The sequence below is a fragment of the Tiliqua scincoides genome, chromosome 8 (assembly GCF_035046505.1).
Source record: "Tiliqua scincoides isolate rTilSci1 chromosome 8, rTilSci1.hap2, whole genome shotgun sequence".
NCBI classification, from domain to species: Eukaryota; Metazoa; Chordata; class Lepidosauria; order Squamata; family Scincidae; genus Tiliqua; species Tiliqua scincoides.
In genome coordinates, this window is record NC_089828.1 from 3,845,130 (window position 1) to 3,872,445 (window position 27,316).

The window sequence follows — 27,316 nt, forward strand, 5'->3', positions numbered from 1 at the left end:
CAGATCCCTCTTGCAGATATCCTTGTATCGCAGCTGTGGTCTACCTGTAGGGCGCTTTCCTTGCACAAGTTCTCCATAGAGGAGATCCTTTGGGATCCGGCCATCATCCATTCTCACTACATGACCAAGCCAACGCAGGCGTCTCTGTTTCAGCAGTGCATACATGCTAGGGATTCCAGCACGTTCCAGGACTGTGTTGTTTGGAACTTTGTCCTGCCAGCTGATGCAGAGGATGCGTCGGAGGCAGCGCATGTGGAAAGCATTCAGTTTCCTCTCCTGTTGTGAGCGAAGAGTCCATGACTTGCTGCAGTACAGAAGTGTACTCAGGACACAAGCTCTGTAAACCTGGATCTTGGTATGATCCGTCAGCTTCTTGTTGGACCAGAATCTCTCTGTGAGTCTGGAAAATGTGGTAGCTACTTTACCAATGCGTTTGTTACGTTGTTACGTTTGTTACGTTACAATGCAGTTACGTTGTGCATATGATATTGTAATTTATTCTGTATGGTCTGGTATAGGAGGAAGTCCATCATGGGGGTGATGGAATGAGCTCTCGGACCAGGTGATGCCTAGTGATGCCTCTGACTTCTATGTAGAACTTTGTAATATGTGATATAGCCACAAGGAAGGATGAATGCTGAGCTGACGTTAAATCACTTGGCTGGCATGGGCCAAGACACTGTTATCCTTGTGGAAATGTATTTGGTTGGATTGGTTGAGTTCGGTTGACATGCAGCACAGAGTACCTTTCTGGCCATACTTGACAGTTACAATGCAGAACAGGTTCAGAGTACATATTTCTGCTGAGCTAATTTTCCATCTCATCTTATTCCGTCAGAATGGCCCATATACTGAAAATCCTGAATGACTGGTTTTGGTGGAAGGACTTGTACATGCCAAGAAACTGTTCATGGGAAAACTACGTAGATCACAATGGACTTGTCTTCCCAAAACCGCGCCAATTGCTTGCCACAATTCCATATGCCTTTGGGATGTTGGTTATCAGATTCTTTGTTGAGAGGTAAGGCACTGTAATTTTGTTGTCGTTGCTGCTGAATTTCATTTCTTGTGTTGGACTTCATGTATACAAGAAAGATTAAAAGATTATTTTGATCTGCCAGTTTCATTTTCTGTAATGAAACCTGTACTCGGCAATAGCAGCAGGATTACGAAGCCGAGCAATGTAATCAGAAATGGTTTCAGAGGCATTTATTGTGCTACATTTATCTCCAACCCTTCCTCCTTCAGGGAGCTCAGGGTGATGTACCTGTTCTTTCTCCATTTTAACTTCACAACAACCCTGAGAGGTAGGTTAGTTTGGAAAGTGTATGTATGCATGCATTTTTTAAAAATATTTATATCCCACCTTTACTCCCATAAAAAAGAGATTCCCAAGGTTGCTAACAAAAATTAAAATACAATAATGGAGAAAGGTCATAGTAGCAAAAACATCAGTGACAGCAGTGCAGCAGCAGAACTTGGCAGTTTCCACAGTCTATTGCAGTCTTTCACATTGGGGGGGGGGAGACATAGAGAGAGAGATTCTCATCCTTTGTGTCTTTCCAGAATCTTTGCTGCTCCTTTAGCAACTGTTATGGGCATAAAGAACAAGAGGCATGTAAAACCCCAGACGAATCCCACCCTGGACACTTTTTTCAAGGAGTGCTCCACAAAACCATCCCAGGTATGGATTTTTTTTTTTAAAAAAGAAGCTTCTTTGGTGAATACACAAGTCCAAAGTCACAGTGCACTCCCTCCCTCCCTCTAACATAGAGGAGCCAGGGTTCTGCCCCTGAGACATCAGATCAAAGGGGAGGGAATCAGTGGCAGACTGACATTTTGGGGGCCCTGAAGCTTGAACTGTGATAGAAGCCTCTTCACAACCAGTAACGAGGTCTGGGTAGCAACTGTCATCTTCTTCAATGGGATTATTCCACAACAGATCACTACCACCTTTTTTTTTTTTTAACATTTAACCACTACATCTCAGATTTTTATTAAATTGCTGTACTGGATTATCTCACATGTCAAAGTCACTGGTGTGAATAAAAATTTCCTGAATGTCAAACTTTGGGATTGTTGAAATATATACAACAAAATAAATCCATTGAGTCATGTGACTTTTACACTATACAAGTGGGGCCTCCATATCTAGAGATTCTGGATCCACGTGGAGCCAGACTTGGCCCCACCTGAGCCCGTTGGAGGCGACCAGAGCCTCTGGTGTGCTTTCTGAAGCCCGTGGAGGTAGTGTATGTTCGCCCACTGCCTCTGCGGGCTTTATATTGGTCATTTCAGCCAGTCACCTCCATTGGCCATCACCTCCCTCGGGAAACCGGAGGTGATGATTTCATGCCATATAAAGCATTCTGGGGCCCGGGGAAGCACAGTTCCAGTCCTTTTGGGGGGACTTAAAGGGATTTGATTATCCACGAATTTCAGCATCCACAGGAGGTCTGAGAATGGATCCCTTGTGGATACCAAGGCCCCACCTGTATTACTATTATTTTTTAAAGACTCCTTCTCATACAGCCCTAATGTGGAGCTGCTGCCTATGTGCCAGTAGGTCAGGGGAGCTGTCAGATAAAAAAGTTTGGGAACCACTGCAGTAGACCCCCAATTTTTAAGCAATGTGCACTAAAGTCACTTCTGGGGCTCCTCTGGGATTAAAGCACTTGAAGGATAAGCCTCTGCTTCATAGCAGAGCTACTGGCCAGCACTTCCTGTCTTCTCAATGTAGGCCGCAGCACCAAAGTGCATCCTGGTTGCCCCAGCAATGGGGGATGACGACAATGGAAAGGTTGAATGGGATGGGGTTGAGAAAGGTTCAAGAACTTCTCCCTCAATGCTGTTGCTCCAATCTCATCATTGCCTTTCCTGCACCCTCAACTAGTCTGTTTTATTACGCTTCATATTTCATGAAGAGTCAGAGTGGAGGTGGCAGCTCCACAAAAACCTCAGATGCTACTCTGTTGCCCAGGCGGCACCTACTTGCCTCTCTATCTGACTCAGGGCCCAGTCCTATCCAGCTTTCCAGCACAGATGCAGCCATGCCAACAGGGTGTGCGCTGTATCGTGTGGTGGTGGTGGGGCAGTCACATAGGCCTCCTCAAGGTAAGGGAATGCTTTTCCCTTACCTTGGGGCTACATTGCAGCTGCACTGGTGCTGGCAAGTTGGATACAACTGGGCCTTAAGTCTGCCCCTCTTCTACAAGGATCAGTCCTCATTTGGGGCTCAGGCACCCCCTTTCAAAACCCAGCTGTTGTTTCCAAAGAAGAAGGGAGGCCATAACCCCTTCCCAGGTCATGCAGGGGTTCAGAAGCCTGAGATCTTGACAGGTTATTTCCCAGATAAGAACAAGGGTGGTGCAGAAAGGTGGCTGAAGAATAAAAGCAAATCCCTCTGACTGCCTCTAACCCACATGTCACTGACTCTTCCCCCCCATAGTCAGAATTGCGAAAATTAGCCAAAAAGTGCAACTGGACAGTACACGCGGTGGAGAAATGGTTTAGGCGACGAAGAAATCTAACGGTCCCAACTGTACATAAGAAATTCCAAGAAGTTTGGTAAGGAGCAGCAGCAGCAGACTTTATCCGGGGTGGGTGGGGGGTTCATGTTTTATTTCATTCAGTTCCTCCACATAGCTAAACTCACATGTCAGAGAAAAGGCTAGGCTAGAATCCAGGGTTTGGTCTGAGGCTGTATGGTGTGGTCACCTTGCTAAAGCTAAGCAGGCCGCGATATGTTCAGTGCCTGGATGGATAACCACAAAGGGAGCCCCATGTCTGTCACCTTCAGTCCCTTCCACGATGGAATATATTTGCAGAATAAATAAATGAACCTTCTCCCTACCATCAACTTTCTGTGTTGCAAAACGTAGTATAGATACAGCATGGCAGTGTGCTTTAGTATGGAGGAACATTCCAGGGATGGGAAAAGCCAGCAGGGCTTGACTCGAGTCGAGTGGCCGAGTCACCACCCCCTGCGACTCATCTCGAAAAAGGGTCATAACAGGGCCCTTTCTGAGTTGCTGAGTCACCCTTTAGTTTAAACAAGTCGAGTCACCCTCCTTTAACAAGCCCACTGTGGAAAAAACGGGGCTGCTCCCAGGCTCTGTGGGTGTGTGGGAGTTCTCTTTAACTACTCCCCTGCTGCCCCTTTCCATCTGTAAATAGGGCAGGAAGGGGTGGGAGGGACTGTGTGAGAGCTAGGACAGAAGCAGCAAGAGGGAGGAGGGTCATGCACAGCAGCTGCGAGGCTTACCAGGACGACCCAATCCTTTGCAGCCGTACTCAGTAGTAGTCCCACTTTAGCCAGTCATTCAATGAGGCTCCCTCCCCCCCACCAGCCATGCTGGCTCCTCCTCCTCCTGCCCTCCCTCAGCCAAAGAAAATATCAGAGTGCCCATCCTTTGTCCAGTGTTCCTTCCTTCCTATCAGAGGCAGGAAAAAAGAGCCGAGTCCCCCCTCCCCCTACTGCTCACATTAACCCTTCCCTACCTCCCAGCTGGAACTCCCTGCTGCTCTCCAGGCACAATGCTTGCCCCACAAGGCTTTCCACGCCGCAGAAACAGTAAGCAAGCACCCCCAGGCTAGCAGACTCGAGTGCTGAGTCAGGGGGGCCCTGACTCGAGTCTTTTTCAGAGTTTTCCACATGCTTGACTCATGAGTCGCAGTCACACACACACACACACACACACACACACCTCCAAATCACATATTTTCGTGACTTGGGTCCAAGTCACTGACTCGAGTTTCCAACACTGGAACATTCCATCAAATGCTCGGTCCCTACCTGCCTTGTGATGTGGTACAGCTGAGTCAGAGGTCTATTCCGTTAGTGAGAAAAAAAAAGCAGCTGCCTTGCCTTTTGCCTTTCCTCAGCCCTGCCAGGAGATGCAGCTGCACACATCTCCATACAGATAATAGCTGGTTAATTGGGCTGAACAACCGGTTACTAATTCCTCCAACAGGAGTTTCCCCCACCCCCAGGGCAAACAGAAATGCTATGCGCTCCCAAATAAACCAACCATTCGTTTTGGGAGCTAACCTCATGAGCATTACACTTGCATTGGTATTTATTTTCACTAACTGTGGTTAGCTGGCAGCCACAGCATGCGACCAAGGTTAGAAATGGGCTTGCAAACTGGACAGTGAAAAGCACTGGATCAGACAAATCAAGGTAAAGCCTTGAAAATGAAAGGGAAGGGGGAGAATTCACTCCTGAGGAGGAGGAAGGGGGAAGGAGAATGAAAACTCACTGGGTACTCTTAACATCTTAACTATGGGTAGGGGAATGAAAAATATTACGTCTGCATCAGATCACTGCATGTTAGCTATTTATTCTTTCATTGTTTTATTTTCGCAGTTGGAGGCTTTCATTCTATCTATTTTCATCGATTGCCGGATTTATATTTCTGTATGATGTAAGTTAAATGGTGGCGGGAAGGGCAAAGGGGAAGTCTGATAATCTTACAGCCCAATCCTACTGGGAGGTGCTGCTGCCAGAACTAGTGTTCTGGGCATGGTACGTGCTGTACGGTATTGCAAACCCTCCCCCGGAATCGCACGGAGTTGTGTGCTTCTGGGCTGCCGCTGCAGACGGCAGGGAGGACCCAGCATGTGGCGGCAGCAAAGAGGAGCCCTGCCTATACCGGGAAGTCAGTGGGGTGGGCAGAGCAGGGCAGATTGGGGGAGAATCGGAGGGGTGTCGAAGATGTATTGGAGAGGATGGCAGCTGGTATGAGCAGCATGCCCCAGATGCTATCTCCTCCAGTACAACATGCTCCCTTTGTTTCCTTGGACTTGCACTGGCTAAAGAGCTCACATGGGTTCAAAGAGACCTATTGGCAGCTGCCTTATGGAGGGGTAAGAGACCATTTTTCCCCATATCCTACCCATCTCCTGATTGCCCTCCCCCCCTACCATAGCAAACAGCCCAGCCTGTTTTAGAGCAGCTGCATGCTGCGGGGGAGGGGGGGTAGAAGGCTTCAATTGGGCTGTTAGATAAAATCTGCCACAAAATTAAGGTGTACTGCACTCTCTCTCAGATCTTTTTTTAATCAAGGCACAGCCATGTGTTCTGTGTTTGGTTTTGTGCCAAATGAGGTGCCATCTACCAATTTCTCAATGGTTTGTGGAGCAGCATTCATTAGTCATTCTCCCCGGTGAAACTGCTGTTGTGAGTGTGGGTTTATGTGATTTTTGGACCAAGATGAGGTCCAAAAGAACAGAGAACCCAAATGCAGCAAGAGACACATATTCTGTAGCAGCCAGTAGTGTAGCTAGATGGGGTGCAAAGCACTAAGTTTTGCAGGTCACCTCCTTGCACTGTACAAGGAGCCCCTCTCCCTCCTTTTGGATCCATTCCGGGCTGCTACAGCAAAACAGAGGTATATGCTTGCACAGTGCAATGAGGCATCCTGCAAAACTTATTGCTTTGCACCCCCTCTAGCTATGCTACTGGTAGCAGACAAACTGAACAAGGAAAGCCAATTGCTAGCACTGTGTCTAGACTGGCATAAGAACCTGTGGATCCCATCAACTCATTGGCTGGCCGCTTTCTATGTAGTTCTCTGTGAAGCTCAGCACTGATGTGCTGCTTTAGACTGTTCAAAGCATTTGGCATGCTGCTGTCTCAGTAATGCTCAGACAACCACAGAGGATGGGCTGCATTGTCATCCCCCATATTTAAGGGTCCCTGCGACTGGGCTCAGGGCTGTGGCACCTTCATATGGAGACAGATGATCCTTAATTTTCTGCGGAGAGATTTAAAAGCCAAAGCCTCCACTCTGAGCCCAAACATGAAGAGGCAGCCAGTGTCACACACACCCTGGTTGCGTAAGGCACCCTCTGATTTTAAACCCTGGGGTCAATATATACATTTTAATCCAGGGCATAAAGCTCATGAGGCTAAGCCCACAGCTCTGGGGAGGACATTCCCAGCTGTGCCATAACACCTACAGGATGCCCTTCCCAGGGAGATTCACGTTCTGATATTCTTTCAGCACTAGGCAAAGACCTTTGAGAATATCAGTTGAATTGTTTTTAACCCGTCTATCCTTGCACTTGATCCCTGCCCAGCTATTTTAATATATAATTGTTTGAATTGGTTCATTGATTGTAACTGCCATCCTGAAAGCATATGCTGCAGGGCAGGTCAGAGAGATGGTCTTATAAGGGGCAACAAATACATTGCAGAGCCCAGGAGCTGGAGTGACTGCAGCTCAGTGATGGAACATCTCCAAGTAGGGCAAGGAGAGGTCTCTGCCAGTCAACAGAGACAAGAATGAGAGACAGAATCTAATGTGTTTGATGGTCCGACTCTTAAGGCAATTTCCTGTGTTCATATAGAGAAGACTAGATCCTTGCTCATCACCAGCCAATCCAAAGAAGGCCCTCAAAGAATGTGCAGATTCATATAGGAGCAGGCAATTCTTGGAAGGTCTCCTGCTCCTGAGCTACAATGTTCTGGACCATCTATGCAACATAGCTGTATAGCTGCTGAGACTGGACCTTCTGTTCTACAACTCAGTCACTTAGCCTCTGTGTTATGTGAGCACACTACTGCAGAACAATAATTTTCATTCTCTCTGGTTCTGTGTTCTCTCCAGAAACCCTGGTTTCATGACATTTGGGAGGTCTGGGTTAACTATCCATTTCAGGTGAGTGCTGCTACTATCGCTGATTTATCCTGGCATTCTTGTTTCCCCCTTGTAGAGAAGCAACCACTCCATGTGGCTTTGTGGGGGTCCCATGCCTACTATTCCACACTGGTCTTCACATGTCTCCTGGCAAAAGGGGAGGGAGTCATGGCTGTATTTTTGCAGACGGCCAAAGGCAACAATTGCAGTTTCCCGGAAAACTTAACAAATGCAAGTGTTCACTTGATCAGCTGCTATCCACTAAAATTGAGTGTTGGGAGGAGAGACAAAAGAAAATATTTCTTTATCCAGCGGGTATTTAGTCTGTGGAACTCCCTGCCTCAGGAAGTGGTGATGGCATCCTGCCTAGATGCCTTTAGGAGGGAATTAGACAAATTTCTGAAGGAAAAGTCCATCATGGGTTACAAGTCATGGTAGGTATGTGCAAGTTCCTGATTTTAGAAGTAGGCTACCTCAGAATGTCAGATGCAGGGGAGAAGATCAAATGTGTACACCAGTGAACAGGACAAAAAGGGGTTAAGGTACCATCCCAGTGGTGAGATCTGAAGGTTCACCTTGGGAAATCAGTCAAAAGAACTGGTCACTCTGCCTGCAGCTGCTTCCTAAGCAACCTTGCCCCTCACCAACCAATGGATTCCCACAATGACTCTCACCCTGAAAGCTATCAAGTGAACAAATGGGTGGGGACAAGGTGTCTGAAAGCCCTCAGAAAAATACTGTTCCACAAATAACTGGCTGCCCCTTTATCAGGGTAGTGTTGCAGCCATTCACATACATAAGAACATAAGAACACCCCCACTGGATCAGGCCATAGGCCCATCTAGTCCAGCTTCCTGTATCTCACAGTGGCCCACCAAATGCCCCAGGGAGCTAACCTGATAACAAGAAACCTGCATCCTGGTGCCCTCCCTTGCATCTGACAGCCCATTTCTAAAATCAGGAGGTTGCACATACACATCATGGCTTGTAACCCGTAATGGATTTTTCCTCCAGAAATGTGTCCAATTCCCTTTTAAAGGCATCCAGGCCAGATGCTGTCACCACATCCTGCGGCAAGGAGTTCCACAGACCAACCACACGCTGAGTAAAGAAATATTTTATTTTATCTGTCCTAACTCTCCCAACACTCAATTTTAGTGGATGTCCCCTGGTTCTGGTGTTATGTGAGTGTGTAAAGGGCATCTCTCTATCCACTTTATCCTTCCCATGCATCATTTTGTATGTCTCAATCACGTCCCCCCTCAGGAGTCTCTTTTCTAGGCTGAAGAGGCCCAAACGCAGTAGCCTTTCCTCATAAGGAAGGTGCCCCAGCCCAGCAATCATCTAGTTGCCCTCTTTTGCACCTTTTCCATTTCCACTATATCCTTTCTGAGATGCAGCGATCAGAAATGGACATAATACTCCAGGTGTGGCCTTACCATCGATTTGTACAACGGCATTATAATACTAACCGTTTTGTTCTCAATACCCTTCCTAATGATCCCAAGCATAGAATTGGCCTTCTTTACTGCCGCCGCACATTGAGTTGACACTTTCATCGACCTGTCCAGCACCACCCCAAGATCTCTCTCCTGATCTGTCACAGACAGCTCAGAATCCATTAGCCTATATGTGAAGTTTTGATTTTTTGCCCCAATGTGCATGACCTTACACTTACATTGAGACGCATCTGCCATTTTGCTGCCCATTCTGCCAGTCTGGAGAGATCCTTCTGGAGCTCCTCACAATCACTTCTGGTCTTCACCACTCGGAAAAGTTTGGTGTCGTCTGCAAACTTAGCCACTTCACTGCTCAACCCTGTCTCCAGGTCATTTATGAAGAGGTTGAAAAGCACCGGTCCCAGGACAGATCCTTGGGGCACACCGCTTTTCACCTCTCTCCATTGTGAAAATTGCCCATTGACACCCACTCTCTGTTTCCTGGTCTTCAACCAGTTCTCAATCCACGAGAGGACCTGTCCTCTAATTCCCTGACTCTGGAGTTTTTTCAGTAGCCTTTGGTGAGGGACCGTGTTGAACGCCTTCTGAAAGTCCAGATATATAATGTCTATGGGTTCTCCCGCATCCACATGCCTGTTGACCTTTTCAAAGAATTCTATAAGGATCGTGAGGCAAGACTTACCCTTACAGAAGCCATGCTGACTCTCCCTCAGCAAGGCCTGTTCGTCTATGTGTTTTGAGATCCTATCTTTGATGAGGCATTCCACCATCTTACCCGGTATGGATGTTAGGCTGACCGGCCTATAGTTTCCTGAGTCCCCCCTCTTTCCCTTTTTAAAGATAGGCGTGACATTTGCTATCCTCCAATCTTCTGGCACTGTGACTGTTTTGAGGGACAAGTTGCATATTTTAGTCAAGAGATCAGCAACTTCATTCCTCAATTCCTTATTGATCTTTAATTTATCAATGAGGTCTGAAATCTCTCTTAACCTCTATCTGACTTCATTCCTTAGTCAGGAGGGGCCGTTCGGGCAGTGGTATCTGCCCGAGGTCTTCTGCCGTGAAGACAGATGCAAAGAACTCATTTAATTTCTCTGCCATCTCCAAGTCTCCTTTTATCTCCCCTTTCCCTCCCTCACCATCCAGAGGGCCAACCGCTTCTCTGGCGGGTTTCCTGCTTCTAACATATTTGAAGAAGCTTTTATTATTCCCCTTAATGTTGCTGGCCATGCGTTCCTCATAGTCTCGCTTGGCCTCCCGTATCACCTTCTTACATTTCTTTTGCCACAGTTTATGTTCCTTTTTATTCTCCTCATTAGGGCAAGACTTCCATTGACGGAAGGAAGCTTCCTTGCCCTTCACAGCCTCTCTAACTTGGCTGGTTAGCTATGCGGGCACCCTCCTGGATTTAGTGGAGCCCTTCTTTCTTTGCGGTATACACCTCTGCTGGGCCTCTATTACTGTTGTTTTAAGCAGCCTCCATGCACTCTGTAGAGATTGGATTCTTTTTACCTTCCCTTTCAACCTCCTTCTAACCAGCCTCCTCATTTGAGGGAAGTCCACCCGTCGGAAGTCAAGGGTTTTTGTGAGAGATTTGCCCGGTATTCTTCCCCCAACATGCATGTTGAAACAGATCGCAGCATGATCACTGTTCCCCAATGGCTCCGTAACATGGCTCACCCTAACCAGGTTACCCTAACCTAATTAACTGATCAGGTTAATTGGGCTTCCTTGCCTTCAGGGGCCCTTGGGGGTTCTCCACCTCTCTGCCCTTCTATGAACTGCCCCTTACTACCTTGATTGCTCCACTTGGCCGTCGAGGTCCTTCATCTTATCAGCAAGAGTAATATTCTGAGTCTAGATAGTTCAAAGATCAAATCTGCCTGGCTTAGTCTACCCATGCCACAGAATGAAGTGGTAGACTGACAGCCCAATCCTACGCATGTCTACTCAGAAGTAAGTCCCATTAGAGACAATGGGGCTTACTCCCAGGAAAATGTGGATAGGATTGGGCTGTGAGTTGATAGAATTCTGATCTGTACTTCTCCTTAAGGAAAAGGTTGCAATCACTTTTACCCCCTGATGTTCTTTCTCTTCACAGTCTTTGCTGCCATCCCAGTATTGGTACTACATGATGGAGATGAGTTTTTATTGGTCACTGCTGATTACCCTTGGACTGGATATCAAAAGAAAGGCAAGTCTGGGCAACCAATCCTCAATTGTCTTCCGTGAACTTTGCTTCTGTTCATTGAAGAAAATCAAACATTACACTGTCACTTTTCCATAGGACCTCTGCTGAGCATGGGCTCAAATAGAATTCTAGAAATAGCCAGGCTGCAGCCAGGGGGACACCCTCGGTTAGGAGGACCAAATCAAATGACACAAAAAGTGTGAGTTCTCCAGTACGCTTCTTCAGGCTGGGTGTTGAGCAAGACAACAAGAAAAGAAGGTGGCATGGCAGGAGTAGGGGTGTGAGCAGTGGTGTAGCTAGAGGGGGTGCAAAGCACTAAGTTTTGCAGGGAGCCTCACCACAGCGTGCAAGGGGCCCTTCCCCTTTGGAGCCATTCTGGGTGTATGCTCCCCCCCCTGTCCAGAATGGCTCTGGAGGGAAGGGGCTGTTTGCACACTTCAAAACTTAGTGCTTTGCACCCCTTCTAGCTACACCACTGGGTGTGAGGAAGAAAAAGGCTGGGAAATCCCATATTCTGCAGGGAAATCCCACATTCTGGAGCCTGTAAGGGTCAAAATAGATACTCCTTTAAGCATGTACTCTGTTGCTGCAAGCTTGATTCCACTATGCAAAATAGCAGGTGAGGAAAGTGATCCAGATCAGGACCTGAAAGTAGGGTTACCAGATGCAAAGGGGGACAGAATGCCTATAGCTTTAACCACTGTACAGAAGAGGGAATTTTGGCAGGTGCAGCTCAGGATGGCAGGGTTTAAAAAGCTGCACCTGGCAAAATTCCCTCTGCTATGCAATGGTTAAAGGTATAGGCACTCTGTCCCCTTTAGTATCTGGTAACCCTACCTGAAAGGAAGGCTTAAAACCTTTTGCACCTGCCATTATTCTGATCCCAGTCTGGCCCCTGTATGCTATTTGACCTAGGAAAAAGTGTCCTCTCTGGCAGTGAGAGTGTTCCCCCCCTCCCATTGAAGAGCCTGTTTGTTTTTGCACTAGCCTCTTTCAGTGTTCCTCTTATCCCAAGCAGTTGACACTATCATGGACCACAATGTCAGAGGTGGTGATGATGACGGCCTCCTGTACTGGTAGAACCTATTTTATTTGTATTGTCTTGTTGCAGACTGACCAGAAGAGGGCAGCATTCCTTTCATGTGCACAGCTAAAGACTTCACATTGCATTTTAGACTTAGTGTACATCCTACCCCACCTGACCCCTATTTGTTTTAAGAGAAAGTCTTACTTGTTTTCCTTAGGACTTTAAAGCCCATGTTCTTCACCATTTCGCGGCCCTGGCCTTGATGTTCTTCTCCTGGAGTGTCAACTACGTCCGCATTGGAACACTAGTGTTGTTTGTTCACGACACAGCAGATATCTGGCTGGAGGTAAAAGCTGCTACATTTTTAGTGTCATGTTGTGTTTGCTGAAAATATTTGGGGGGGGGGGGGAGAGATCTTAATTGGAAGAGGCTCTGTGTGTGGACCTGACTCAAAAGAAGCCTTGCATGGACCTTGCACAGAACACCGTTTTGTTCCATTGTTCCATTTTTCAGCAAACAAGTAAACATCTGCAATGCAATAAATTGATATCCTATAGCTCAGTGGTGCAGCGCACCATGTGCCACTTTTTATATACAGCATTTTGAGTGTGCCTCTCCAGACCTGCTCAGGTGGTTTTGCCAGCCCATGTGATCTGCCCAGCCTCAGGTTGGCTATCTTCACCACAGCCTTATCACTCCTTTTCTGGGCTTCATGCTGTAAGAAGCACCACGTGCTTGTGGCAGTAGAGCCCTGCATTGGCTGGAATGGCTGTGGCAGGCTGCTTTGTGTGTGCCACTTAGTGTGTCAGTGTGCCCTAGTGGCATGCGTGCAGCAGGTTGGTCACCCCTGCTGTAGATGATTCCCCACTGCCGCCATATACTGGGGAGGGGCTGTAATTTAGTAGCAGCAGAGTACACACTTTACCTGACCGGAACTTGGGTTTGATCTCCAGTTAAATGATCTTGGGTAGCAGGATGGGGGACAAAACCTACCTGAAATCCTGAACAATTGCTGCTAGTCAGAGACAATTCTGGCCTTCAGGAACCAAGTGCCTGCATGGTTTAAGGGTGGATTCACTTATAAAACTGTAGGAAGCTGATTTAACACTAAGTTAGTGGTGTTACTGGGTGCAGGGGCTGTGGGGTGTGCAGACCACACGGATGACACCCTTGTCTCTGTCCAGGGTCTCTGAGATCCAGGAAGAGAAGGAGCCAGCTCTTCCAAATCCAGAACAGCACCTCTGTATGCTTCTTCCTGTGTAAGGAAGAGAGACCCTGGATTTTTCAAATGGATACTGGGTTGCCAATTCTAGGTTTCTTCTTCTACTTAAGTCTTATGACCAATTTGATTGGGATTTCAGGCAGCAAAACTATTCAAGTATGCCCACTGGGAGAAGACCTGCAATGTCCTCTTCGTCATCTTTTCCATCGTGTTCGTGATCACCCGGCTCATTCTCTTCCCCTTTTGGTGAGTTGTACGATGTGCTGTTTCTCTTTGAAGTCCTGTAAGATGATGGTGGCCATTACTGTTATGACTGTACAGTGGAAGTTCACTTTACAATGGGTTCATTTTACAATCAGATCACTTTACAACAAACTCTCCAGAGTAAAACAAGGTTCACTGTACAATAATTTATTCACTTTACAATGGACTCACGATTGCCATCAATAGGACTTCGTGGGTGATAGATAAGCCAATCAGCGATGTGAATCCAAGCATTTGATAGTGTCTCAGCCAACAGAGCATTTTGCAGCGCGTATTGAGGGAAGGATACAGCCTTGAAATTTGTGTTTAAGAATTACAACATTGTACAAACTCTTTTAACTCACCTTTTAAATCACCTCTTAGAGAGGGAAAGAGCCTAGTTCTGTGACTGAAATGTCAACCTCTGAGGTCTTGGAACAAATTAACAAAAAACAGTGCATTATTGGGTTCAATTATAATAGTTTCACAATTCATTGTAAAGAGAGAGCCCACTATATATAGGACTTCAGTCCTGTCCAATATTACAATCTTTGCCACAGCCCAATATAATGGATCAGTACTATTTCTCCCCATACTGCATATGAAGGCTAGGGCAGAGATATGGGGGGGGGGGAAGGGGTATAAGACAGTTACCCAAGACCATCTAGCAGGGATCTGCCAGAGCCATTCTCTTAAGTCTCGAGTCAAGTCCTGAGTCTCCGACCCCCTTGACTCATGGCAATAACGGGGGCCATTATACTCATCCAGAGGCGTTTTTAGAGTCAGTTTGACTTGAGTCCTAGCCTTTTTGAAATGCGAATCAAGCCCCGGAAGCCACGAAAAAAAACAAGCAAGGGAGCATACACACAAAACAGTCTCAAGCACACACAGAAGCATGTCTTGACTCAAGTCTATTCAAGTCTTATCATTTTTAGAGTAAAACCCCCAAGTCCCAATCAGTGCCCAAGTTTTTTACATGTGTGACTCGAGTCTATGCAAGTCGTGGAAAACGTGTGTTTTCGCTACTCAAGTCCAAGTCATCTGAGTCGAGACCCATCCCTGCCATCTAGTTAGCGTGTGGTACAGTTGAGGTTAGGTTGAAGCCAGGGACTTTCAGATTTCTAGCTCATTCTCTTAGGGCTGAGTTAGATGGATGACCCCCAAGCATGCAACTCCCAAAACCTTTTTTCTTTCTCAAAAAGCAGCTGCAAATCCCGCCCTCTATTTGCATCATGATCAGAGGAGGAGAACCGGATCCTTTGCCCCGTGCCATGATCCAGTCTGAAGCTGTTATTAACTGTGCATGTCCAGGAGTGGAAAATTTCCACACACAAAAACAGTGCCCATAAGTTTTCCCTCTGTAGCTGATAGCTTCCAGGGAGGGAAGAATTTTGGATGGGAGTCATGATGCGGAAGGAAATAGACGCCCTCCTCCATTCCTCCCCCGTGCTTTTGTGGACCAAAACCCACTTGGTCTCATCTGTAGTCCTGCTACTAACAATGTAGTAAGAATGTGCCAACTACATGAATGGTGCTGCACAGGGCATTAGAATACAGCTCTCTGCCCCAAGGGCCTTACAATCTTAAACTGATGCAAGTGAAATGGCAAAGGAATAGTGATGATTGTGCATCCATGTACCTATAGCACAATCCTATGCATGTCTACTCAGGTGTAAATCCTGTTTACTTCAGTGGCACAAAGTGTGTATAAGATTGCAGTCTTTGTTACAACAGATTATGGGGATTATGTTTAATAATGAATCTGGGTTTCTTTTCACTTCCTGTCTTTATTACTGATCCTTTTAAAATTATTTTCTTCTTCTTCCTGTCATGTTTCAAATGTATTTCTGTCACAATGGGATAGAAACCTTTTTTGTTTTTACCTGTTTGTTTTTAAATAATGGAAGCATAAAGCATAGATGGGTCTGTGGGTCTGTATGCATTTATTGCATACAGTATACATACATACATATATGCATATTCTACTGCATGGAACTATGCATTATTTTTTATGAAGATAAAGGTATGCATAGATTAGGAAACACCACTGGTGTGATTTTGCTGTTTTTTGTTTTGACAATACTGTACATTTTATTTTTCAGGATCCTTCGGGCCACAGTGTATTATCCTATATTCTATTCACAGATATTTGTCGCAGCATATTTCTTTTTCAATGGGATGCTGTTGATCCTGCAAATGCTGCATCTCTACTGGGGCTACTTAATTTTTAAAGTTCTCAAGAAATTCCTTTTTATAAAGGTAAGGAACTCTGGCTGGGGCAAAGCAGCAGGGATGATTTTTAGACAGGTCTGTTTGACGGCAATTGGTTGGGAGCATTAGTTATGGTGTTTGCTGTACAATAAGCAAATTATCACAAGTTACAAGCCATGGTGAGTATACGCAACCTCCAGGTTTCAGATGGGATGGGACTCATTAGCCTGGGAAGGCAGCTCATCTGAGAAAAGGAAAACTCTGATCCCAAACCTCCACTGCCTTGTGGCTACATTCAGTTATGGAAAAGGCTTCAGGAGTCAACCTCGAGGCAAAATCCGGAGCCGGAGTCCCTGAGGCAGTTCATGGGTGAACACAGTCACGTTCTGCCAACTCCTGCGACGCCGCTGGAACCAACCGTATTGGCCTCTGCCTTTCCATTGGACCATTTCAGCGACATGGAGAGGGGGGATTTGCTGCATGGGAAACAGTCTATCCTCCATATCTACTTTACCCAGGCTTCGTGCACTGTTCCAGAACCACTATTCAGAGCGCGATACCATAGTCTTCCGAGACTGAAGGATGCCAACATCAGGTTTCAGAGGTCACCTATCTCTGAATGCCAGAGGCAAGGGAGTACAGGATACAGATACCTTGTTATCTTGAGTGCTTCCAGAGGCATCTGGTGGGCCACTGTGAGAGACAAGAAACCGGACCAGATGGGCCCTTGGCCTCATCTAGCGGGGCTCTTCTTAAATAATAAACTTCCAATGAAAACTTCTGTAGCAGGGAAGATGATGAAGGTAGGAGACAGAATGGCAAAAATAGCAAGGAATGAAGGTTTCCTTCATGCAGGTGGCTCTATTGGGGGTGTTGGTGGTGGATCCAAGTGCAACAGTAGAGCAGTATGTTGGGAATTGCAGACCTTATATTGTCAGTATGTGACCAGCTGAAAATGTGGTAAGCAAGCTCTAGAGTTTTTAGAACTCATCTTCAGTCTGGATGTTAAATAAAACGCAAAACAAAAAGATGTTGTGGAGGAGGTGGGGAGAACGTCCGTCTGATGGGAAAATCCCAGTCTGCTTCAGGATGGAGAAGGTAGGGGCCTGGCAGATGTGCAGAGCAGCTCTGACTTGGTTTAGTCTGAAATGAGCCCTGCTGATTTCAGTGAGACTCATTCCTTTGTATAAGAGGCTTCATATGGAGACAGACCACTGGTTAGTCTGGTTCATTACTGTCGGCTGCTCTGTCCATCAGTCAGTAGTGTAGCCATATGGGGCGGTAGCATGGCAAGTAAACTCTCCAGGATCTCTGGGAGGGTCCTTGACCTCTTATGATTACTTTTAAAGAGATTCCTCTTCCTCTGCCTAGCTGCATAATTTTCCTCGTGAGAAAACTCTTGTGTGGAAGAGACTCTTGGGAGCCAGCTTTAGATAACATGAACATCTGTATTTATGGAAAGGGAAAACAATTGTGCAGTGGTGTCACTAGGGGGTGCCAGGGGTGCAGACCGCACCTGGAGACATCATCAGGGGATGACACCAAAGAAGGGGTGCTGGAAATTTCATGGCTGGGCCACCTGAGAGGCGAGGTCTGCCAGGCAAGTGGACCTGGGCTTTGCTTCTGAAAGCCAAGTAGACCTGGGCTCTGGAGCCTCTGCTGCGATTGATGGCGGAACCTCAAGCACGTGTATGGCTGCTGTGCTTCTGGGTGGGGGGAGCCTCCCAGGTGGGTAGACCTGTCCCTGTGGATGAAAAGGCGAACTCCAGCTGGGAGGCCAGCCCTGCCCAGAGAGTAGACCTGTGCTCCACATTGGGAAGCCTGGTAGATCTGAGAGCTGGCCATTGGTGCTCCTGGTCCCATTTTGCTCTCGCTCTCTCTTTCTACCTCCATTCTGCTGCCTCTTCACTGCCCTCTCCCTGCCCTGCACAAGGCAGCACCAACCCTAGTGACAACACTGCAGATATATTTAACTTCTACACAGTGTTTTGAAGTGGAGCATCTCAGTGGCACCTGTCTGTACTGTAGTAGCAGAGGCAAGAGAGAGGATGCCACGTTGCAGTCTGAGTTGACCGAAGCCCTGCAGCTCCTTCTGTCTCTATTGGAGGCAAGCCTGGGCAGTGAAACCGGCTGGCATCTCCAAAGCTGTAAAACCGAAACCTAAAGGAACCTGTTTGACAAGCAGCGGCAGGAAGGAAAGGTTGTTATGGAAAGAGTCATCACTTTGCCACAAAGCAGATGTTTATAGGTGTCCCTTTCTGTCTCCTGTTCCCATGCACATCTCTGTTTCTGTTTCAGGAAGATGCAGTAATGTGCTACCCTTGTATTAGCCAAGATTTTGTCTGTGCGCCAAGACTAAGGGAATTCATTAAGGAAACGGACTCTTTTTATAAACTGTTAAATAAATAATCAGCTCCTGATCACTGGAGCAATTAAGGGCCCAGCGACAGGTTGCTTGGGCCCTGTGTGTTCCGTAAATAACCAGGGGGGAGAGATCAAGATCAGGACTGTCATGAAGTTGAAGAGGGATATTTCCCTCTTTCTTGCCCCCTTGGAGTTCTGATGAAAACCCTACCCCTGACGCTTCCACTGGAACCTGTGGAGACTTCCTTCCCAAGTATAATAGCACCTCTATTATACTTCTCAAGAATAATAGAGGCACAACTTTTGCCGAGACTGCAGCATAGTGGAAAAGGGTTGCATGTGCTGTGCTCTCAATCCTGATCGCTCTCCCCCTGTAGCAGCTATTTTTACCTTCACACACACACACACACACACACAGAGTGAGTTAATGTAATGTCTAGTTTGGCCCCACGTCATTTCCAAATTGTTTTTTGTGGGGGTCCAAGTAGACACACACACTACCTGTCTCTCCATAATCCAAGCTTTGTTTATGGCTTTGGACACATTATATAGCTGTATAGTTATGTAGGATTTAACTTAAAGCTTGCAAGGCCAAACTTCTAACAGGTCACACCAAACGGATGTTTTCAAACAGAAGTCTTTGTTTGCCCCGTGATTTCTTTTTCAGGTGAGGTCGGGGGATTGTAATGCGGATTTATTTATTTATTTATTGGTTTTGGCTGCCATCTTGACGTCTGAGGATTTGAGTTGCTAAGGAACACGCTTTGTTGCTACAATAATGACTGAATCCTGTAGTTATGGTACCCTCTTGATTCTGGCGTCCGGCTTCGCTGAAATTTGTGCAGGGTTGTAATGTCTAAATATAGGGTGGATATTTGGGGAGAAAGCGTTAAAACATATGAAGTAGGAATGCGAAAGGATGTGCTGATTGGAGGAATTTTGCCAAGCAGAATCCTTTGAGATTCAGTATTTTGTTTCCTGAGCTGAATGAATGAGTGCAGAGGTTGTTGTTATGCATCTGTGGGCCCAATCCCACCTTCTCACACTGACGCAGCTGTGACAATGGGGTATGCGCTGCATCTTGTGGTGAGGGGGCAGTCATGGAAGCCTCCTCAAAGTTTGTTCCCTGCATTGCAGCTGCATTTATGCTGGAAAGTTGGATAGAATTGGGCCCTACACAAGTTGGGCAAATGAAGGCTGAAAACATTATTAAACATTCCTTAAAGGATACTCTGTTGAACAGATGTGATGAATCCCTTAGGATCTGTGATTATTTGGGGCCTGGTCCAGAGCCTGGCATGCCATCTTACCACAGGTGCGCACTGTCCTAAACATGCCATAACATGTTTGTGAGCCTTACTGCGGGCCCAGTGCTGGAACTAGGGCTCGCATTCTGCCACCCAGCAGCTCACCTGAATTACCAGGTGGCAGAGAGGTGAGTGGGGGTGTGAGGAGAGGCGGGGGAGGTGTTCCAGGGTGGGGAGGAGGTGTGGCCAGGGGAGGGGAGGGACGGCAGGGGGCGGAACTGGTGGAGCTTCACCGGATCCTGATCCCCATGTCGGGTCGCACAGTCTGATAATGAATTCCTTGATTCTGCAGTGGCTCAAGCAGGGTACTTTCCTTTACCCAGGGGAAGGGGATGAATGTCCCCTTTGCTGAAGGAGCTGCCGCAGGCTGCCCGGCGCACATTGGATGACGCGGTAGCCATTTTGGCACCACAGAAGCCTCATGCGCTGGGCAGCTCAAGTTTGGGCTGTTGAATCACACACAGATGTCTGTTAGCCAGGCCCAGAGTCAAACCAGATGTGAAAGAAAATGCCTGGCTACTGCTGAAAACTAGTAGGATGTACTTATGTTGTGATGTTACTAATCATGCAGACAGAGTTGGCCTTAGGAAGCGTGGGGCCCAATTCCATAGGGTCCTTGTGGGGCCCCACACATTTGTTTGCAGCCCCTCCCCCGCACAGCGTCCACTTATTGTGACAAGTGGTGTCGGCCTGGGCAGGTGCAGCACTAGGTGCCAGCGCGGCACCTGGAAGTAGAGGTTGGTGGTGACCCACTAATGTTGTCACATCACCACTAATTGCTTCCAGAGTGGCCCAATTTGGGGCCAATCAGCAGGAAGGCCCAGGGAAAACTCCGCTCGCCGTGCTAGCCTCTGCATACTGGCTTACCTCCATGCCAAGTGCCAGCTGTGATGGAAGCAACCTGCTCTCCACCACAGAGCAGGGCCCAATTGGGCCAAATCGGTACAATCGGGTTAAAGCTGGCCCTGCATGATTTGAAAAAAAGCAGGTTACCTCATTGACCTTCCTAGATATGAGACTCCTGACCCCAATTTTGAGTTGAGTTCTCACTTTTCTGATGTCTAACTATAAATGGTCTTGTTTTGATCTGTTCCCTCCCCTACCCCGAGAGAGAGAGAGAGAGAGAGAGAGAGAGAGAGAGAGAGAGAGAGAGAGAGAGAGTCCTCTGCTCTGACCATCTAGGCAAGAGGAGACAGCAGAGATGGACTAAGGCCTGAATGCTTCCACATGAATGTGTAGTGTCCACTGATGTCAAGAAGCAAGGGGAATGGGCAGGGCTGTGCATACTTGTGACAATGTCATTGGCATAAACCCTCCATGCTCTCCCTGTGTAAGGTCCATTTGGGAAAGTGAAAGAGGGGCAGTGGAAGTCTGGTGGTGCAAAGATGTTTAGGTTCTGCCATGCTGCTGACATGGGGCATGGTCCAATGAAAATGAAACAGAGTATTTTAAAAATATTATTTTTAATTTGGCTACGTAATTGTGCAAATGAATTAACATGAAACTTGTGACATGTTAATTAGGGCTTTCCCTCTTCTAGGACCCACACCTTTTTTCTGCCTTGCCAGCAGCAGAACCCCCAAAGCAGAGGTGTTGGTTGATTCTGGGCCAATTAACAATGACTCTTTCTTGGTTTGTGACCACTTCAGCATCTTTTGTGGGCTCCTGGCCAAGGGGTGTTGCCTCCCACTCGAGTGATTAAAAGACAATGCAGAGTTGAAAACTCCTAGGGCCAAACATTCAGTGGAGCTTTTGCTAATTGCTCTTGGTTTCAACCATCATATCTGCCCAGGCTTAATGTCTCCTGTGGCTGGAGACTTCAAAAGTCAATCTGTGGCATATCTTTACTTGACACTCAAACCAGATTCAGACTTGATTAATTACAATGCCTCCCAGCCAAGAAAACCTGGGAATTGGAGTCCTCTGAGACAGCTGTCAATCTCTTATAGTCCTTCTAGTCCATTACATTGGTCCTTCTACTCCAGCATTCTCTACTCAGATGGTCAGGCATGGCCCGCTCATCCATGAATCCAACAATGCCATTTGCGTTAGCAGCAGATGTAGGGAGCAATGAACAGGTGCCCAGCACCGCCCAGCACCTCCACTGCGGATGGAGCCACTCTTTACCTGTTCCTTCCCCCCATGTGGACTGTTTAAACAAAGCACTCCACATTTGCATGCAGGTAAGGGGTGCATGAGTTTTTTGGGGGGGAGTCACGGCACAGAGGACAGCACTCAGCCAGCCCAGTAGCTCCAGCTGGTCCTGCAGTCTGGGCTCCCCCAAATTCTCCCAACCCTGCTATGTGAGAACCTTCAAAAGGAGGGGCTGCGAGTGAAACCTGGGCCCAGTCCATGTAACTCGTATCCTTTGCCAACCAACATGTTGGTTGTCAATCAAGCTATACCGATTACCCTTTCCAGGTGCTCAAGATTCCTATCCCAGCTTGGGCTAAAACAGACAATGACAAGGTAAGCTGTTCCGATGCCTGCATGCTTTCTCCTGATGTGGTGTGTCAGTACTGGAGACCTTGTGCCTGTTGTCCTGTGGAATCAAGCTGTTTCATTAAATCAAGCCAAGCTGTTAAAAAGTGGCTGATTCCAAACTAAACTGTTGATTCATCCTCTTTGGAGTGCAGATCTGCCAATAAGTTTTGTTGCTCTTGATCTTTGCGCAGATCACAACCATCTTTTCCTCCTAGCACCTTGTCCCAGTGGGTAGCAGAAACCTCACCTCTGGAGGCACGTTTGCTCATTGTGCCCTACGCAAAGGTCTGATTAATAAACTAAGGGCACAATCCTAACCCACTTTCCAGCACTAACATAAGGGCACTGCAGCTCTGAGATAAGGGAACAAACATTCCCTTACTTTCCTCTGTGACTGCCACCCTACTCCAGGATGCAGCACACATCCCATTGGCATGCGGGTGCTGGAAAGTTGGTTAGGATTTGGGCATTGGGCTGCAATCCTAACCACACTTTCCTGAAAGTAAGCCCCATTGTACAAACTAGGACTTATTTCTGAGTAGACCTAGTTAGGCTTGTGCCCTTACAATCATAGTCTTGACTAAGTTGGATTGCTCCAGAGGTGTGTGGGATTGTCAGCACTGGGACAACTACTGATTGTCTTGTCTTCTCCTTAATTTTTCTACTGATTTGGGACAGGGCCTGTTACTTCATGCTGATTAAAGAGATTCCTTTGATCACTTCCATGTAATGTTTGGTGAGCCAGCTGTAGTGGTTCTGATGTGTAAATTCTTCCTGAGAAATGGAATGGTGTTATCATTGAAGCAGTGTTCTATAGGGATCTTTTCCAAGCCAGATATTTGCATCGAAATCATTCAGAAGTTGTAGGTGCTCTGTTCTGAATAAAGAGTAAAACCTTTCTCAATTCCCTAGTTTCTCTGAAGTTAGCATTTAAACTGGGATTAAGCAATTGACTATCATTACCAATTTAAGAGTAGATGAATTTAGGTCCAATCCTATCCAACTTTCCAGTGCCAATGCAACCCCAAGGTAAGGGAACAAACATTCCCTTACCTTGAGGAGGCCTCTGTGACTGCCACCCCACTGCAGGATTCAACAAATGCCCCATCGGCATGGCTGCATCAGTGCTGGAAGATTAGATAGGATTGGGCTCTTAGTCTAGTAATTTTTTTAAAATTTTTATTTATTTTTTAATGGATTATCCTGTTGAATGCCAGCAGCTTTCTTTCACTTGGAAAAAAAGGCAGTTTCAGGGGAACATGACTAGAGTAGTGTGCGGAGTGGAGAGGGGAATAAACTTCAATGAATGAAACTGATGAGGAAGAGATTTCGGATGGACAAAAGGAAATCCTCATTCACACACCGCATGGTTGGTTTGTGGAATTCATGGCCACAAGATGTGGTGATGGCCATTAGTTTGGATGACTTTAAAAGCAGATTGTGCAAAGTCACGGAGGACAGGTCTACTCCCCCAGCTCAATGGCAGTATACCTCTAAACCAGCCATTTTCAACCACTGTGCCATGGCACACTGGTGTGCCGCGAGTGGTCCACAGGAATTTGGGGGAAGGTCATTTATTAATAGGGCCAATTGGAGATGTGAGCCCCACTGCCAGCATGGTGTGCCTTGTCAATTGTCAAAAACCTGGTGGTGTGCCTTGACCATTTTAGTGCCTTGTCAGTGTGCTGGGAGATGAAAAAGGTTGAAAATCACTGCTCTAAACTGTTGCCTACGTTCACTTGGCAGTGTTTAGAACTACACCGTTACTCTTCCTACAGTGCTTGTGAGAAATCTTCAGTTCAAGTTCCCCGTTGTTGACTTCTGCAAATTTCGTATGCATGCATTTGGCAACTGAAAATTGCTCTGCCATAGAAAGGAATTTGGAATCCCTGTTCAGGTGCAATTGGTCAGATGCATATAGTGCATTTCTATGCATGGCTACTGAGCCCCATTGGGTTCAATGGGACTTACTTCCAGGACTGCAGCCTTAGAGGGCTTGTAGAAAAGGGCATCTAGAAAGTGTTACTCAGAAAATCCAAAAACATCAATAAGTACAACATGATCAACCCAGGAGAGAAAAGCAAAGTGTGCTCTTTCCCTCATTATATGCACCTTCCATTAGTAGGACATGCAGTGGAATAATCTCTCATGAAGATTAACTGCACAGATACTTGCCAGCGAGATACCAAACTCTTAACATAAGGCAACTCCACTGAATCTTGTGTCATGGAGATATTTTGAACTAGTCAGAGTACCCAGTGCAAACCTGACTATTACAGAATTCGTTTGTGAGGGTTTGTGTGTAATGTTAAGATCTGAAACTTCTTAAGGTATCTTATGAGACTCAACTGGTTTTTTAGAGCTTATGAAAATTTAGTGTCACAATAAGCTGGTTGACTTCAGAGTGCTCTAGATTGAACGTTTTGTCTGGAATCCAAAGAGGTTCTTGAGGTACACTCAAACGTTTCTGAGTGGTGACTACGAACTTTGACTTGGCCTGCAAGCTGTATACTTATCTACAGAAGGTCTTCTTCAAGTTGTCCTGCCACCTGAGGTTTGGCAAACTGTGTGAGAGAGAGCATTTTTGGTATCCCATTTGAAATGCCCTCCACAGAAGGTTTGGCTGGTACCCACCCCAAAGCTGATACCAGTTGGAGACTCTCCTACTTGCCCAGACTTTCCAACTTGTAGAAGAGCTGGTTTCATTTAAATGTTATGGATGTTCTTCTGGATGTTAAAACCCCGAGACAGGTGCTTCGTCTGCTCTTTGTGATGGTTTTGGAGTGGGAGATATTATTGTATTGCGTTGCTTTTATCTCTTGCAATATACTGCTCCATCAGCTTTGTGCCAAAGGGTGGATAACAAATGATCGAAAGAAATATATCACATTCTTTTTAAATGAAACTCCAACAAGGTATGACTTGGGTATTATGGGGAAAAGATAGCTATAGCTAAGGGTGTGGGTGTGTTTTTTTTTGGGGGGGGGAGGTGATATTTTTTCTGAAATTTTTTTGATTAAAGTAGCAAATTGTGGTGTTATGTTTTTATTCCAAGGGCACATTTTAATAAATTATAATTATAAATTATAATTGCTTTAAAAATATACTAGGTAGGTGATATAGCACCAGCAGATGCAGCCACAGTACTATTTCTAACTGAAAAAGTAATCTCTTTTCTGAAAAATATTTTAAACACCAAGATGTGATGTTTTGTGTTTTCATTCAGATATTTTAACACCAAAAAGGTGGTGTTTGTTTAACAAACAAACAAAAAAAAACCACCCCAGCTATAGGACACCTTCCTCCACTACATTAGTTGTCACTTCAGAATGTGACCATACAGAATAAATTACAATATCATATGCACAGCCTAAATGCAGTGGTATCACTAGGCTTGGTGTCACCCCTCATTCACTTTATTTATTTATTTATTTATTTTAATATATAATAGTACACGTCATCCAACTAATCAGTAACCAACCAAAGCCAGTGGCCAACTTGATGGCACACAACAGAATAAGAGTTCTAGATTTAGATTTAGAGACCTTTTGCAGATGATCTGCAAGAGCGATCTGAAGGCCTTAGGAGTGGACCTCAACAGGTGAGAAACCCTGGCCTCTGAGCGGCCCGCTTGGAGGCAGGCTGTGCAGCATGGCCTTTCCCAGTTTGAAGAGGCACTTGGCCAACAGACTGAGGCAAAGAGGCAAAGAAGGAAGGCCCATAGCCAGGGAGACAGACCAGGGACAGACTGCACTTGCTCCCGGTGTAGAAGGGATTGTCACTCCCGAATCAGCCTTTTCAGCCACACTAGACGCTGTGCCAGAACCACCTTTCAGAGCACGATACCAGAGTCTTTCGAGACTGAAGGTTGCCAACTAACTAGAGACCTTTATTGGCATTAACTCATGTTCCAACAAATCAGTCATTAAAGTAAAATAAGATGTCAAGTAAAGAAAAATAATGAATTTAAAATAAAATAAAGGTCACACAGATTTTAAGGTTAAAATGCAAACAAACCATACAAATAAACATTACACCAATCTCTTAACATACGTTTCTACGACTGACAAAAGGAAATTAGCAGTGCCCTTCAACACATCTACTGGACCGTCATTTAATAAGTATACAAGTTTCATCTGCTCTGGGAGCCCATTCTTCTTCGCTAGATGAGATTCTAAATGAATAAAGCGCATAGCCAAATGAATTGGACAAGAGAAAAATATATGGGAGAGGGTCTTGACCTGGAGCAGAGAACAAGGGCAGAGCCGATCAAGAAGAAGGACATTATAAGCGTTCTAGTATTAGCTCAGATATATGGAAATGAGAGCTGATTCATACTAACAACTTATTGCTTTCCCTGCTGTGTCATAACAACACATCATTGGCTCTCGGAACAGTCATTGATCAGTTTTGAGTTAAGGAGATCCACTTTTTGTTACATAAGGCGGTTGTGTTTTCCTTTTCAGGTTATTTGGCTCTAACTTTTGATAGAATACAGGTAGTTCAACGTGGTTTGTTTCATTGCATTCTGCAGAAAATTATTCATCAAATATATAACATGATAATATTATTTGAAAACACCAAGACTTTCACAGTTTTGGCCACCAGTGGTGTCGCTCTTTGAGGGTGTCACCTGGTGTAGTCCATGCACACACTCTCCCTAGTGACACAAATACATCAGTGTCCTTTATTGGCAGGAAAAAAATTTTGTATCCTGGTGTATTCCTCTCTTAACTTGACAGCTCCTCTGTAGGTCTGTGAGAGTGACTTTCTCGGTGTTCCATTGATGGGCTTGAGGAAAGGAGTCATAAATCAAGTGGCATCATGCATGCATAAAAGGCACCCAACCTGACAATCTGTTTTTCAGCTAGGCAAGCATTCATAATGCAAAATAAAATCTCATAACAATGAGCCCTTTAGCTCAACTCCAGGCCTCGTCTTAGGGTTAACAAGGACTTTTCAAAACAGCATCAAAATGCTTATTATATTGTCCTTTGTTTCATTGCCAACTATGGGTTCATAATTGGACTCCCTCGGTAAGCAGCGGGACATTATGACTCACACAGCACTGCCTGTGCTTTTAACATTCTCCCAAAGTCATGTACCCTGGACTGGCTAGCAGGTTTCAGCAACACAACCAGCAGCATTTGTGGAAACCACTGAG

General features: G+C 46.0%; 1 protein-coding gene across 1 annotated transcript in view; it reads left to right on the top strand.

Annotated features, from left to right (window-relative positions):
* Nucleotides 1-839: 839 nt before the first annotated feature.
* CERS3 (ceramide synthase 3) overlaps nt 840-27,316 on the top strand; it is a 47,716-nt gene continuing 21,239 nt past the window's right edge. The window contains exons 1-10 of the mRNA XM_066635310.1: nt 840-1,021; nt 1,567-1,684; nt 3,449-3,567; nt 5,369-5,426; nt 7,614-7,664; nt 11,205-11,297; nt 12,539-12,667; nt 13,683-13,789; nt 15,889-16,045; nt 22,090-22,137. Coding sequence (XP_066491407.1) covers nt 840-1,021; nt 1,567-1,684; nt 3,449-3,567; nt 5,369-5,426; nt 7,614-7,664; nt 11,205-11,297; nt 12,539-12,667; nt 13,683-13,789; nt 15,889-16,045; nt 22,090-22,137 — 1,062 coding nt within the window. The remainder of the gene's footprint in view (nt 1,022-1,566; nt 1,685-3,448; nt 3,568-5,368; nt 5,427-7,613; nt 7,665-11,204; nt 11,298-12,538; nt 12,668-13,682; nt 13,790-15,888; nt 16,046-22,089; nt 22,138-27,316) is intronic.